This window comes from Herpailurus yagouaroundi, unplaced genomic scaffold (assembly GCF_014898765.1).
Source record: "Herpailurus yagouaroundi ecotype Mexico unplaced genomic scaffold, PumYag 29, whole genome shotgun sequence".
In the NCBI taxonomy this organism is placed as follows: domain Eukaryota; kingdom Metazoa; phylum Chordata; class Mammalia; order Carnivora; family Felidae; genus Herpailurus; species Herpailurus yagouaroundi.
In genome coordinates, this window is record NW_024412377.1 from 82,460,429 (window position 1) to 82,476,581 (window position 16,153).

The 16,153-nt window shown below is 39.5% G+C and overlaps 1 protein-coding gene across 3 annotated transcripts in view; it reads right to left on the bottom strand.

The window, feature by feature from the left end:
• The window catches only part of FAM81B (family with sequence similarity 81 member B), a 55,493-nt gene extending 47,878 nt beyond the window's left edge, over positions 1-7,615 (bottom strand). The window contains exons 1-3 of one of the 3 annotated variants that reach the window (XM_040448355.1): positions 7,473-7,615; positions 6,706-6,797; positions 3,291-3,355 (exon numbers count right to left, since the gene is read on the bottom strand). In XM_040448355.1, coding sequence (XP_040304289.1) covers positions 3,291-3,355; positions 6,706-6,797; positions 7,473-7,482 — 167 coding nt within the window. In that variant the 5' untranslated portion in view covers positions 7,483-7,615. Of the gene's footprint in view, positions 1-3,290; positions 3,356-6,705; positions 6,804-7,472 lie in introns of all 3 variants that reach the window. The other 2 variants (XM_040448349.1, XM_040448359.1) reach the window with 2 other exon arrangements.
• Positions 7,616-16,153: the final 8,538 nt, after the last annotated feature.

Consider the following 16,153-nt stretch of genomic DNA (forward strand, 5'->3'; position numbering starts at 1 on the left):
CATCCTGGAAGTGAAATCTGGATTTGATTTTGAACACAGAGAGCCCTTGGGACTCAGGCTGCTCATCATCACTTAAAACTCCACCCCGTTTTATTTTTTTTTATTTTTTTTTTCAACGTTTATTTATTTTTGGGACAGAGAGAGACAGAGCATGAACGGGGGAGGGGCAGAGAGAGAGGGAGACACAGAATCGGAAACAGGCTCCAGGCTCTGAGCCATCAGCCCAGAGCCCGATGCGGGGCTCGAACTCCCGGACGGTGAGATCGTGACCTGGCTGAAGTCGGACGCTTAACCCACTGCGCCACCCAGGCGCCCCTCCACCCCGTTTTAGAGAAGAGGCAGAGATTGCCCACAAAGAAAAGGCATTTCCTCTTTCTCAAGGTCCCATAGCTAATTAATTAGAGGCAGATTCAAGAGCGGACCTGAGGCGCCTGGCCTCAATGTGGTGATCCTTCCACCAGCAGGGACAAAAAGAAGAAAAAGAAAAAAAAGGCTTTGGTGCTTTTCTGTTCAATGAAGCTTAAATGAGCATTGGCCACACTGCCACTGTGAATCCACGAACACATTGTGGAAATCAGAATTATTTACTGCCTTTAATATAATGTCACTGTACTTGTCCTATAAATGATTGCAAGCATTCCGCCTCCCCCTGTTCCATGGATTATTAATATGACCTAATATTTAACAAGTACTATAATGTGTGGGTGTTGTTCCAACTGCTTGAGGCTGGGAAGAGCCTTGTCAGTGCTTGGTCTGCCAGGTCTTTTAATGTGCCTGTCTCTAGACAAACCTTTTTCTTAGGGTATGTATTACCCATTTTATTGCTCATTCTCACTTTTTTGGGGCTGTTATTATTGGTTTTGTTGTTGTTGTTTTTTCAGTATTTCCTATAAATATTCCCGTATAGATTTATAAGGCAGAACCTCTGAGAATATGTAGTATAGATTCTGGTAGCTTAAGTTCATAATGACTTTTGCTTCTGCTATTACCCTCTCTGCATATCAATAAATCTGTTGTCACTCAATGAGTACTATGACTTGAAGGATGAAGCTATTTTTTAAATTGTTTTTTATGTTTATGTTTTTGGAGTTAGCATGTCAGTTCGAAGTACCTTCACTGATTATTGAAATGCCTGTGTGCCACCTTGCTTTTCCAGTTAATCAGCTACCCAGGGGTCTACTGCATGAGGCAGAGTCTTAAAGACTCAGCTGTTCCACTAGACTCTCCATTCAGTCTGTCCACTATGGTTCTGCAGGAATCAATATTCAATACTCCGTGATCAGAAAGCATAATATCCTATAGTCCCTGCGTTTCGGGAGCTTGCAGCCTGCTCTGGGAGATTAGAGGGGAAAGATCAAAACAAAACAAAACAAAACAAAACAAAACAAAAAAACCCCAACCATCTTAGGTGGTACCTAGGAGTTATAGATATATGGCTTAGACCGCAAGAGAGGGGTTTTGGAGGAGATCAAGGAAGAAATGAATGTTGGCACCAGATAATCTTCATTATACTTTTGCTTTGAATTACATAATATTTCTCCCCTTTTGTCTTAATTTTAGTTTCTCTGGAATCCAAGAAAGGGCAAAAATTTCCTTGAATTTCTTTGTAGGTTTGTCATGGTCTTCCAGGAATTTGTTCTGTCATCTCCTGGTATGTAGGTCAGCAGCCTGGGCTAAAGAAATCCACTTGGGTTCATACTGGAATTTGACAGATCAGAAGAATGATTTCTATTTTCTATTTGTCATGTGTAGATTCAAGTAAGAATAAGTCTCCCATTCCTCCTTGGATGGCAAGTGTAGCTAATATGTCCCTGTAAAATAATTATTTTTATGCACACCACAATCATTGTCCTTAGCTGAGAAAAAATGTCACCTTTCCTAATACTGTATTTTTAAACATTAAACAATCCTTTTCCCTTGTTTGGTTTCATTTTCCCTTGATTATGACCTTATTGTCACATAAACAAGTACAAGTTATGGGCAGCATGAAAAGAGGGGCTGAAATATTGTGGTTGAACTCTGTGTGGTGTGTTCATTCGATTGGCAAAGGATCAGGGAAATCCTCATGTGAACAGACTGTGATAAAAAATCAGTGAATTTAAAATGTTTGTCATCTTCAAAAATTATTTATCATCTTCATTGTTAAAGGTAATTTAAAAAAATGAAAATTCAGTATTTAGACTTTTCTCATGTTGTTTGATCATTTCTTTTGTTTGATAATTTTTCTTGTTTGTCATAATGTATATTTTATGACCAGAATTTTTTAAAAACTATAGTGGGTCCTAAGAGCTTCTTTTTTATTTTTTTTTATTTTATTTAAAAAAAAAAATTTTTTTTTCAACATTTATTTATTTTTGGGACAGAGAGAGACAGAGCATGAACGGGGGAGGGGTAGAGAGAGAGGGAGACACAGAATCGGAAACAGGCTCCAGGCTCTGAGCCATCAGCCCAGAGCCCGACACAGGGCTCGAACTCGTGAACCGCGAGATCCTGACCTGGCTGAAGTCGGACGCTTAACCGACTGCGCCACCCAGGCGCCCCTAAGAGCTTCTAATCAAACCTCTTCATTTGGCAAATGAAAGAACCAAAGTCAAGACACATGATGGGCCTGACTGAGGTCATACAGACAATTAGTGCAAGTCCCGAGACTAAATCCCAAGTGTCCTAAAAGCATTAATTGTTGCATCAGACCAAATCTCCTGACATACAAAATAGAAAACAATTCAAACAAATATGCATTGCCTCTGTGATCGCACCTTTACAAACTAGAGTTCTAGGATCTTTTGGACATTGCACTTTCATTAATAATATGTCCTATTTCCAAGTCCCCAGAGTAGACCCTCTTCTGCAGTCCTTCCCTGGATGAGCTCCAGGTGTGGCACTGGACAGCAGAAACAAAATTTTCTGATGATTAATTTAACATACTTACAAATTGTCTGAGTTTTAATCATGAAATTGTTAATAGATTTATTGGTTTACTTTGAAAGTCATAGGTACCTGTATCAATCTTTTCATGTCACTCGTGTGGCATTATTCATAATCTATAGGAACCTATGGAAGTTATTTAAAGAGGAGGCTTTAAATAAATTAATAAAATAAAACTGGCTTGTTTTCTGAATCAGAAAGGAATAGCATAGAGAGGTTCATCTTCTGACATGATTTAATGCATCTCTTCTGAAAGCAGAGAACTAGTTTAGATGAACTCAAACATCTCATTCAGGCACTTGAATCTCTAGCTGAATCATTAAATATAGTAAGTAGTTAAAACACGTTGTAATTTACCAACTTACCTGTCAACATATTCAACTAGATCCGTAGAATTCTTAGCTGACATTGTGGCTGGAGATAATCTTACCTAAAATACAGGTCACGGGTTTAAAATGTATCATCATCTACTTTATACAGAAGTCTTATCCATATTATTTTTATATAAATATTTTAGTTTTAAGCAAAATATATACCATAGACTATCAGCCCAGTTAAACTTGCACATGCCCCATCTGTGTTTCTGGAGACTAAAACCAAAGTCAAGTTCTGGAAAGATACTAGAGAGCTGCATTTCATAGATTGGTATCACAGTCAGAAAAAACTTTTTAGACAAGTCAAACCATGGATTATTCTTAGAAAATTTTTAAAGTGAAATATCCAGTGATTATTGGCTGAGTTACTAAAGAAGTTCTCACGGAGTGAATTATTCCATCATACTAATTTCTGCAGGGAATCAGCTAATTTTCAAAAACAAACTCCAAAACTAGAAATCTGGTCTATCCAGATAACTTTGTTTTCTAGGAAACCTGGATGTCAGATTATTATAGTCAATGAGAAATAAAAGTAGAGCACAAGTTATGTACATTACTTACTAGTATTAAGTAGAACTGACTGTATGAACACTTACCTAATTCAATAACATGGTGCTACTAGAAAGAAAGTTCCACTGCATCAAAGTTCATAATATTTCAGCATTTCTGGGAGGAAAGAGTTCACCAAATGCACTCATTGTTTGGCATATGCTAAAACTGTTTTAAACTCTAATGTTCTTTATTTTTAAGATTAAAAACAGGACACAGATTTATGTTCATTTTGATAGCCCGTCACTGAACTGGATTCAATAGGGAGAGTATGAGTAGTATTCCACCTCTGCTTAAAACTTAAACAAAATATTTTCCTGGGATATTTTGTCTTGGTTTATATTATTGTATACTGTAATGGTGAGCAGAGTAAAATTTAAGACCTACATACAGGAATCATTCGTTTTGCAAATGCCTAAGGAATTACCACGTCTTACTTCTTGATGTAGGGCCTAAGAGACTTAATTGGAAAGCTCTCCCCTCCAATAAAACTTAAAAAAAAAAAAAAAAAAAAAAGAAAAAAAAAGAAAGAAATGTATTATCAAGGAAGCTAATAAGGAATCCTGACGATAGGCTCTCCTGACCCTGCTGACTTGATATTGGTCAACCAGCACAGGCTCGAGGATGCTCAGAATGGAGCCAGTGATCGCCATGATAGTGCCGTAGGCCCTGCCTCCCCTTTGCTGAAGGGAGTCTGCAATGGGTCTGATGGCCTGAAGCTGAGTCTTCCCCTAGAGGATGTATATACACTGATCCACAGGGCACTCAGGTACCCATGTTATGGAAACCATCCTAACTCCCTAGAGAACATGACTGGCCTTCTGCCCTGGTTTGTGTTTTGACTCCAGTTTTGAGCTGGAACAGCGCTGGGTCCTGGGCTCCCGACCTGTGCCAGCTCTTCCTTTCTCACCTTGCCATGGCTGTCCTGGCCTGTGTGAGGGAGTCTGTGGTATTTCCTCAGCAACTGGCTGGTCCTGGGCCTTACATGTTTGGCACCTAGTAGTTCTTTCATTCCCTTTTGTGGGATGAAAGAGTCTGTGACTATTGTGTCCAAGGACACTAAATTACTGGTCTATTGTTTCCTTCCCCCTTCTCAAGTGAAACAATTGGATATATATCTTTTACTTTTATATTATTAATTTTTAAGTCTTATTTTGAAAACTGTAAATAGCATCCTCTTAAAAACACAACTCACATACTTTTAAAGTAATAAATGTTAAACCTGATAATGGAGGAGAATTTGGGAAAATATAGAAAAGTAAAAGTTACAGAAAAAAGAAATCTTATTGTAATTGTACTACTTACATAGAGCAAAAGTCATTAACATTGTGACATATCTGTTTCCTCTTTCTTCTCTGCAATTTTTGATGTATCTAAGGTAATATGTAAATTTCTATATCTTTGGTAATTGAATATAAGAGTCAGCTCTGTTTCATCCCTATTTCTACAAGCAAGAATGTAATTATATTAACAATTCTCAGGAACAACATGGGATTTTTTATGTGTGTCAGTTTTCATCGGCTTTATAAGAATACCTTAAAATGCTATGATCCTTTATGGCTTAATGGCCTATAAAATACTTTCACATAGGGGCGCCTCGGTGGTTCAGTGGGTTGAGCATCCGATTTCAGCTCAGGTCATGATCTCACAGTTCATGGGTTCAGGCCCCACGTCAGGCTCTGTGCCGACAGCTCAGGGCCTGGAGCCTACTTCTGATTCTGTGTCTCCCTCTTTTTCTGCTACTCCCCTGCTCACACTCTGTCTCTCTCTCAAAAATAAATAAAGATTAAAAAATTAAAAAAAAACTTTCACATATATGATGTCCTATAAGGTGGGAATCATGGTTACTGAGATCCTACTTCATCACAGAAAAATTTAAGATGATTGTTTTTTTAAGTTTATTTATTTTGAGAGAGAGAGAGAGAGAGACAGTGTGAGAGAGTGTGAGTGGGGGAGGGGCAGGGAGAGAAGGAAGGAGAGACTGATAATCTCAAGCAGGCTCCACAAGGAGCCCCACATAGGTCTCAAACTCACGAACCCATGAGATCATGACCTGAGCCCAAACCAAGAGTCGGACCCTTGAACAACTGAGCTACCCAGGCACCCCTAAAATGATTATTTTTATAGGTGAGGAATGTGAGGATTAGAGAAATAGTGGACTTGCTCAAGATCCTATAGATGATGATAATAATTATATTACAGCTATTGATGGAGTCCCTTTTACTTGCTAAGCCCTTTTTCTTAGGGCTCATTCAAATCTCACATCTTTGTATGTTAGGCCTAATTAGCCCATTTTGTAGAAGAGGAAACAGAGAAGTTAAGTAACTGCTAAAAGTCACACAGCCTGGGTATGGTACAGCCATCAGATACCAAAGATCAATGCTTGATATTGATATTGTGCTAGCTTTCCAGTGCTCTTTCTATCACAAGAGGCTTCATCCACTGATGAGGGCTAAAACTACTGCTTCTTTGAATGTTCTTTTTCATTAATGACAAGTACCAATAAAAGAAACCTATTTAGCTCTTCTCTTTTTCATGTTAGAGATAAAGTCTGTATCTCGAATTTATCATAGTTTCTTTTGAATCTTTATAAAAAATAATTGTCAAATTTTGTTAACACCTAGCCCTGCCTGTTAAAAGTCAGTCCAATGAATGTATCCACAAATTGAGGCCCCTTTTCTTTTCAGCTTGTGCTGTCATCAGTCACTTTGTAAAAGCAGAACAAATAAGAAATATAGGTAGAGTGAAAAGAAAAACAACTCTACTAGGACCCCTTAGAACTCTCTGAATAACGCTAAGCTTTAAAGAAGCTGAACAAAATATTCTATTTTTACTATGAATGTCTAAAAGTACTTGCTTTCTTTTCTTGGTCACTGACTGAGCCAGGAAGGTGGCCATCAGGTTCATTCCGCTGTTCCTCTGCAGTCGGAGAGGAATTTTTGTTTACATCTGTATCTAGGCAACCAGAATGCTGAATTAGATCAGGAACTAAGGCAAGTGAATTTTTGCAATGGTATTAATCTTCTCTTTAAAATTAAGGGCAGTTTCTGTACCTATGGCAAAAGTTCAGGGAGGCTTCTTTTTTTTTTTTTTAATGTTTATTTATTTTTGAGACACAAAGAGACAGAGCTCTAGCCAGGGAGGAGCAGAGAGAGAGGGGGAGACACAGAATTTGAAATAGGTTTAGGCTCTGAGCTGTCAGCACACAGCCTGACGCAGGGCTTAAACCCACTAACGGTGAGATCATGACCTGAACTGAAGTCGGCAGCCTAACCAACTGAGCCACCCAGGTGCCCCAAGGGACGCTTCTAATTGGTTTTACACCCTCCTCTTCTGTCCTCCCCTACAGCATTTCTTCACCAGGCCCTCATCACACCCATAGTCAGCTACAAAAATTTATCATCCCAGGTACTTCCATTAGACATTTAGGAAATTTTGTTGAGACACACTCATTTAGATCAAACTGTTATGAAATAATGGGAAAAGATTTCTCACACTATTGTGCCCAAGCCACCCAAGGATCTTCCTTGGGATTTATTACCTTGCTTATATGTAATAAGAAATATAAGTAAGGTAGTAAAGAATGAGAATTTAGAGACCTTGGGTAATCCATGGGTTAAATACCTGCACTCATGATGCTTGATTTCCTGGCTTTATTTTTTGCTGATATGATTTTTTTTTTTTTAAAGGGAGCAGAACTTTTTGTTTTGTCTTTCAGAAAGCCAGAGCACTAAGGAAACTGGATTACAATCTGACTAATGTCTTTATGTTTCCAGGGCATCTTCCTGGTATGGCTCAGTAGAATTGTGACTGCAGAAAGGATCTGTGATGTCAATGGGGTTGACCCCCACACTTTAAGTCAAGCCCCCAGGGATTCAGAGCTTCAAGGGTTTTCAGTTAGTGCTCATTGTCATAAAATCACTAGGTCCTTCACCTCTTGGTCTCATTGGATGGGAAGTGGTTATTTTTAGGCTGACATTCACACCTTCCCCTGATTTCACCTTCCCATTTGATGGAAGACCAGTTTCCATCAAATTAGATAGACAAAGAATGAACTGCTGCCATACTCCCCAGTCTTCCTCCAAGTGTACTCATTCAGGAAGCTAACTCTTGTAGGCCACTAGGGGGAGTCTCACAAAAAATGCAGCAATAATGACGGGAGTGGTAGGTCCTGGCTTTAAACAAATTAAAATCTTGAGTTTTTTTGTTTTTTGCTTTTTGTTTTTTTTTTTTTGTTTTTGTTTTTTTAATAAATAAAATCTTGAACTTTGGGTCTGTAGAGAAAATCTTGCTTGGGTACTTGGTCAACAAGATGTTGATTGTTTCAGCTCTGAAATATTCTCCTGAGTTCTAAAATTGGAATGTGTACATTTTGGTAATACTACTTGGCCCTCATATACAGAAATTATATTATTGGTTGAGTTACTTTTCAAATTATGGTGGCAGATTTGCCTTGTTCTGAGGACACATAATGTTCAGGATGCCAAATGACAAACTTAGATCCCACAGATAAATACTGCCTATGATTTTTTGCTTCAGGGGTATGTCTTCTAGTGCTTAGCCCTTAACACTTAGAAATACAGTATTTCATGGTTTGTAAGCTGTCCAAACAGCTCATTACACCATCCTAATCATCATTTTATCAAGCACCAAGGGAAATGGCACACCATGAGTGAGAGCCAATGGCTATGGATACCAAGAGAGTGGGTTAGAACCCTGACTCCTCAACCAACTGGCTACTTGGGCAAAATGACTTCACTTTTTCAAGACTCAGTTTTCTCATCTGTGAAGTGAGTTAATAACATTGATCTCATAAGATGGTTGAGGATTAAACGCAATGATACACTTAAAGTACTCAGCTGAGTGCCAGACTGGGAATTCACTAAAAGGTAGCTATTATTAGTGATTATCTCTCAAGCTGGCAATTATCCAAGAAATAGATACAGGCTCTGTGTGAGAAAGGAAAACTGGATTTGACCTTGCTAAGAAACTTTTTGTGGTTCTCTCCCTCCTTAAATTCAGCTTTTAGTCGATAGCAGTTGGCTAGAAAAATGGACTCCAATGAAATAAGAATCTAATTTGTTTGTTCTCTAAATGGTTGCTTGGTTATTAACATAGCAGTGCAATAGGATATTTGTACCACTGGATTCCCACCTGACCAATGTGTACGTAAAATCCTTCCTAGAAGGCAGTAATCTTCTAAGGTCTATTCTAATCCAGGCCTACCGAGAGTAGAGCCCAAAAGCACAAAAACCAATAACGTTCAGTTTAGATCTTAAAACTTAAAAATGACATTATATTCTGATATAACTCTAAATATAGGCATAAAGAAATAATTGTGATGTGGTGGGCAGTTAAAGGGGTTGGTGAGTGTTGAGGGTCAGTGGAGACAACCACTGTGTGCTGTGCACGACACAACCCTAGGGGCATCTTTCACGCGATAAAACTAGATTTCCTATTTTTTACAAGTTTTCACACATATGTAAAGAAAATGTCTTCTTCTCAGGGCACCTGGGTGGCTCAGTCAGTTAAGTGTCTGATTTTGGCTGAGGTCATGGTCTCGCGGTTTGTGATTTCAAGGCCCGCGTTTGGTTCTGTGCTGACAGCTCAGAGCCTGGAGCCTGCTTCCGATTCTGTGTCTCCCTCTCTCTCTGCCCCTCCCCCACTCACGCTTTGTCTCCTTCTCAAAAATAAACATTAAAAAAATTTAAAGAAAATATCTTATTCTAACAAGCTCAGTATAGCAGGACAATTTTCTAGTAATCTCTGTTGTGTTGAACATTTCACAGTTTAGAAGATGTTCCTCAGGTGCCATCTCTTGAATCCTCTGAGGAAGGCAGTGCAGACACGAATATCCCAGTTTTACAGATTAAAACACAAGGAGGTTCAGAGAGATTGACTCACATACGTGGATGGTGAAACCCTGACTGACCAGACCCCAGGACGGCTAACCCTTAGCCTTGTGTACAGCCCCCATGCGATGATCATACTGGATTCTGCTAAGCTGTAAGTGTTGGACTTCCATTGTAAAGGGTGCTCAATGCAAAGGAAGTCCTTAATGCTCCCTCACAATTATATTGGATTTCCTCTCCACAGGACTCTCCTACTCTCCTAGATGACTCTCTTACCTTCCCTCTGCGCTCAAACTGCCATCGGCTGCTGCCATCCTCACTCTCAGCTCATGACCTTTCCTTTATATGTAATCAAGAAAACAGAAGTTATCGGAACAGAATTTTGATGAGCCCACATGCTACATCTACAGACCCATGTGCATCTCTGTCCAAAAATTTTGCCCTCGCTCCTCTTCCAGCGAATGAGCCATCTGTGTTCCTTGTTCAGGCCTATCCCCCAGTTGTCCTTAGGTCCTACTCCCTCTCAACTATTCAAGGACTGTCTTCCCATTTTGCTAGATCATTTCCATCAGGATACAAACACATTTCCCCCCTTCTATCTACCTTAAAACCAACCAACACCTTTCAATCCTATATATCAACTACCACTCCCCCTACCTTTTGTGGACAGGAAAACTCCCTGAAAGTGTTTTTATTTTTCTCATTCTAATTTCTCTGTTTGATGTGGTCTAAATTGTGTGTCCCCTACTTCTTCTATCCCCTTCATATGTTGATGGCCTAACCTCAAATGTGACCCTATATGGAGATAAGGACTTTAAGGTTAAATGAAGTCATAAGGGTGAGGTCCTAACCTAATAGGATTGATGGCCTTATAGGAATAGAAAGGAATCTCAACCTCTCTGTCTCTATCTGTCTTTGTGGGCGTAAACACACACACATACACACACAGGAAGGTGAGAACCCAATGAGAAGGTAGCTGTCTGCAAGCTAGGTAGAGGGGGTCCCCACTAGGAACTGAATCTGTTAACACCTTGATCTCAGACTTCCCAGCTTCCAGAACTATGAGAAATTAATTTCTGTCATTTATGCCACACAGATTATGATATTTTTCTATAGCAGCCTAAACAGATTAAGATCCTCTCGTATAATCAGAATCAGGCTTTCTGTCCCAGGTGACTTCCACTAAAACTGCCCTTGTCAGGGTCCCCTGTGATTCTCTGTTGTCTGTTCAGTGGTCAGCTGTCAGTCTTCCTGTCATTTGTCCCATCAGCAGCATTTAACAGAGTTGAGGGCTGTGTGTTCCTTACTTGGCTCCCCTGGCAACATGTCTCTCATCACCCTGCTATTCCTTCCCATGGGTTTCATATTCATCTCCCTGACCGCTGAACAGGTGATCAATGATTTCAGTTTTCTCGGAGGCTTCCTGAAGGTCCCATGTTCTGGGAATCCTCAGCCTTGGGAAAACCAGAATAGCTGGTCACCCTTCCTGTGAGTGTTGTGCCCCAGAGTTCAGTCCTTGCACTCCCACACTCACCACCTTAATGAGCTCAGCCAGTCTCATGGCTGTAAGCTGGTGATCCCTCAAATCTCTCCCCCCTCCCAAAGTTGCTCCCCGTACAGCTGTCCCTATTGCAGTAAAATGGCACCAGGCTTTTTCTAGTTGCTCAGTCCTCAAACCTTGGAATTCTCCTTTACTTCTCTTTTTCTTTCATCCCCTATGTTTGTTGCACCTTAAAAATATATCCAGAATGGGTCACTTCTCGCTGCCTCCTCTGCTGCCACACTGGTCCAAGTTATCATTGTTTCTCCTTTGGACTATGCCAATGGCTTTCTAAAACCAATCTCCCTTCTGTCAATCAAACTTGCCACCCGTTAATTATTCTCAACGAAATAGCCAGTGATGTTTTCAAAGTTAAGACCAATCATGGAATTCATCTTCTCAGAGTCCTTCAATAGTTTTCCATCTCATAACGGATGAAACCTGTGTTTAGATCTTGTGTCTACATGAATTTTCCTGCACTGTAGCAGTGCTAGGGGAACTTTCTCCTCTGGAGACAACTGCCTCAGCTCCTAATTACCATCAGCACCTCCCCCAAGGCCACACCACATCCTACTAGGAAGTCTCTCCTCAGGTGCCACCCATGAATTTGCTATCATTCCTACCTTGCCGTTTTTATCCTGCTCCTCCCCCTTCCACTTGCCGGGAAGGCGCCGTTCTTCCTTCATCGGTTCCTTCATCTTCCTTCATCGGTTTCTCGTTACCCCTTCTGTTTCCCCTACCTCTGAACAAACAGCTTCTCCCCAGACACCTAATTGTAGCCAAGCTCTATGGTGAATTCCCACCTTGCTTAACTATGTTTCCTGCCTACAATTCCCTCTGCCCTTTGTCTGACTTTGGCTGATATCAGCCAAATGAGTTGACTAGTCAAATTAAGAAGTGCTCGACATTCAAATGTAGGAAGTTTGAGGATTACAATGACATAAAATGGCAAGGGAAAATATATACTCAGGAGAAGGGCACTCATCTTTGTATGTCTAGCACACATATTCATACGTATAAATAGAGTTTCAAACTAACAAAGAAGCAAAACACAACACCTAAGAATACTGACAAAATCCCACGTGGCTCATAATGCAGAACCAAGGTAGGTAAACTAATACTTCAAAGGCAATGACAAGTGAGGGTACCTGGGCGGCTCAGTTGGTTAAGCTTCTGACTCTTGATTTTGGCTCACATCATGATCTCACAGTTTGTGGGATCAAGCGCTGTGCTGGGCTCTGTGCTGAGCATGGAGCCTGCTTAAGATTCTCTCTCTCTCCCTCTGCTCCACCCCTGCTCTCTCTCTTGCACTCTCTCCCTGTAAACTAAAACAATAAAATAAAAGCATGAAAAGTTCTAAATAAAAAAGGCTCTGACAATGTGAGTGAAGATTTATTGTGTTGCTGCCAGATATGGGAGCCATAAATTTTGGTGGAAGCAATAAAGGCTTGTGCTCATTGCTAAACTAAAGAATCTTTATGATACTGGCAGCAGGAATGTTTATTCTTGCTGCTCTAATCCCATGGCTTATTTTCCTTTTTTCTCAGCAAAAAACTCTTTTGCTGTGGCAAATTTTCTTGCTCTGCCAGGGAGGCCCCGAGTGAGTCTTGTGGATGCAGCATTCTGCTCTAGAAAACTCACCTTGACGTCCCTGATGGTGCCAGCTCACCAGGAACAGGCTGTGGTGGGCCGCCCTCCCATGTGTGGCTCTAATGACCTCAAAGAGCTGATTTTTGTTGTCTAGTAAGACCAGTGTTCCCAACCATCCAGCCTAACATGAGCACCAGTGCTTCAAGGTGAACAGAAATGTCTGTTTGAAAGGCATATTAATAGAGTCTAATCCCAAAATCGATGAATGTATTTTTGGTTCTAGACATCCACACATTTAGCCAAATGGCTTTAGGACAGAATTTAATATTGCATGTGTTTGTCTCATCAACAGAAAGGGTAACGAAACCCATAAGAGAGTAGTTTTACTGTGTTCTGGGAATACTTCTTTGCCCCGTCATTAAAGTATATAAGGTGAGTTCTGTACAAAACTCACCCCTGAGCGACCTCTGGGGCCCCCTCCTTCAGTATGGGTCACATTAAAAGCATCTCCTTGTGGTTGTGATGCCTAACCTTGTAAGAGTTTGGGCATCTTCCCTTTACTGTTAGAATGACTTATCTTGAAAAAATTATAGTAAACATAATTTTATCCAGTGCATTTTTTCTTATGAATTTGTGACCAATTTTTCATAGGTATCTAAACAACTAGATCAAACTGGAAGGGGATAGGGAAAAGGTCAAACATTCACTGAATGCTGGGGCGTCTGGGTGGCTCAGTAGGTTGAGCTTCCAGTTTAGCTCAGGTCATGATCTCATGGTTCATGAGTTTGAGTGCTGCTGTGGGCTCTGTGCCGACAGCCCACAGCCTGGAACTTGCTTCATGGATTTGGTATCTCCCTTTCTCTCTGCCTCTCCCCTCTCATACTTTTTCTCTCTCAAAAATAAATGAAACATTAAGAAAATTTTTAAAAAATTCACTGAATGCTTACTACATGCAAGGCACTGTGTGTGCATTTATAAGTATAGTTCAGTTAATTCTCAACCAAATGAGTGTTATATCCCATTTTACAAGTGCAACTTGAGGAACTTTCTCAAAGTCACATAGCAGTGTTTCTGGTGAGAGTCTATGCTTTTTCCACATTGCCAATCTACTTATCTTTGAAGTCTCTCTATATCTTTTTCCTTTTCTGCCTCCTTTTTGGCATTACTTCTGCCCCTTGCTGGATACCTTGTATTTTAGACACTGAAGTTTTCTGCTGAATCCATTCAATCATTCATTGACTCGTTGATTCTGTAAGTCAGTCATAGAAACATTCAAACATTGATTGGGTACCTCTAAGTACTTTTCTGGACACTGGGCATGCAGCAGTGAGCAAAACAAGAAAAAAAAAAAAATCTGCCCTTGCTGACTTTTTAAAAGGGAGGGTATAGTAAGTGTGATGAGTACAATTATCAAGAATTGCAAAAGTGAAGGCATGCTGACAGTTCAAAGGAAGGACACGCAGCAGCCTGCGGGGAAGGAGGGAACAGAAGACTTCTCAGAAGTGACATCTCAGGAGAGTCTTGTGGCCCTGTAGGAGTTGCCTCTATTGAATGGATGAAGTATGTTTCTGCTTGGCGAATGCCCATTCCCATGGCCAGGAGGGCAGAGTGTTGTGAACTGGGAGGGTTGATAATCAGAGAGGAAGCTGTGTAGGTGAGTAGAAGCCAGATTCTGAGGGATCTTGGATCTGTGTGGGCATTTGAGGAGTTTGGAATGTACCCTGTAGACGGAAAGCTGAGTGGTCACATAGTATTTACTTGAGGACTTTGGATGTGTTTAAATATAAGAACTCAGCCTGAAAAATTAATCAGTTTTTCTATTCAAACAAAATAGACCAAATATAAACCTTAAAAATTTATTTTGTAAGAATTGGAGTGTCTCTAATTATTTTTTTGTTTTAAACAGTCTATTCAATCTGTTCTTTAATATACACATACATACTTTTACATAAATGTGATAGAACATGGAAATTCAATAAAGGATTAATAGTCTGAATATGTAAAAGTATACATTAAGGTATACAACAAGGAACACTTATAATTATCTCTTATGAAATAATCATTGAAAACAATCTTGTATACATTTTGATGTGTTTCTTTCTGGACATTTTTCTGTGAACACATACATATAATTATATGTGTATATGTATATAATTAGGTATATAATTGGCATATATGTATAATTTTATATTCTAGTTTTTTTCATTGTCTTAATTATATGTATATTTTGACATGTTGCATGTTTTTACATATTTTTTGAAAAAAGGATTTTAAGGGTATATAAGTATATTCTATGGCTGCCATAATTTTCTTCTAACTGCTTTTTTAGTTTTGACATTTAGATTGTGGCCAACTTTTTTTAATGGAAGTAGTACTGCAAAAATACTGTAAACAAAACCATTTTATGCATCTCTGATTATTCTCTAGGAAAATAATGGAATATTTGTGAGGATCTTGATACACACTGCCAAATTGCCCTAAAAAGAGACTATTATGCTTTGTAAAGCAAACTGGAAATACGTCACAAGAGATGTAAAGTTTTTACACCCAAATGCAGAGACTGCCCATCTTAAAATATATTCTAGGGAAATATTCCAAAATACAGAAGAAGACTCACATATAAATACATTAGCCACAGTGATAACAAAATATTGGAACCAGCTGGATTGTCCAGCTCTGGGGATGCAAGAGTATTACTTTTGTCGGATTTAATTATGACAACCATAAAAAAGTTTATTAACAATTATTTATGATTTGTAAAACATATACATTACAATAGTTAAGTGGAAAACTGAGATACAAAATGTTATATATGGTTTGATTTCCACGATGTTAAGAAATATTCGAGACTAAATTTTATCAAAGCTTTTTGGGAGGAAGAATTATGGATAATTTTTTTCTAGTTTACCATATTTTTATTTTGTTTTTAAATTTATTTATTTAAACTTTTTTTTGGGGGGCGCCTGGGTGGCGCAGTCGGTTAAGCGTCCGACTTCGGCCAGGTCACGATCTCGCGGTCCGTGAGTTCGAGCCCCGCGTCGGGCTCTGGGCTGATGGCTCAGAGCCTGGAGCCTGTTTCCGATTCTGTGTCTCCCTCTCTCTCTGCCCCTCACCCGTTCATGCTTTGTGTCTCTCTGTTCCAAAAATAAATAAACGTTGAAAAAAAAATTTAAAAAAAAAACAAATTTTTTTTTTTTAGTTTATTTATTTATTTTGAGAGAGTGAGAATCCCAAGCAGGTTCTGCACTGTCAGCGTGGAGCCCAACGCGGGGCTTGAACTCACAGTGAGATTATGACCTGAGCTGAAATCAGGAGTCGGATGT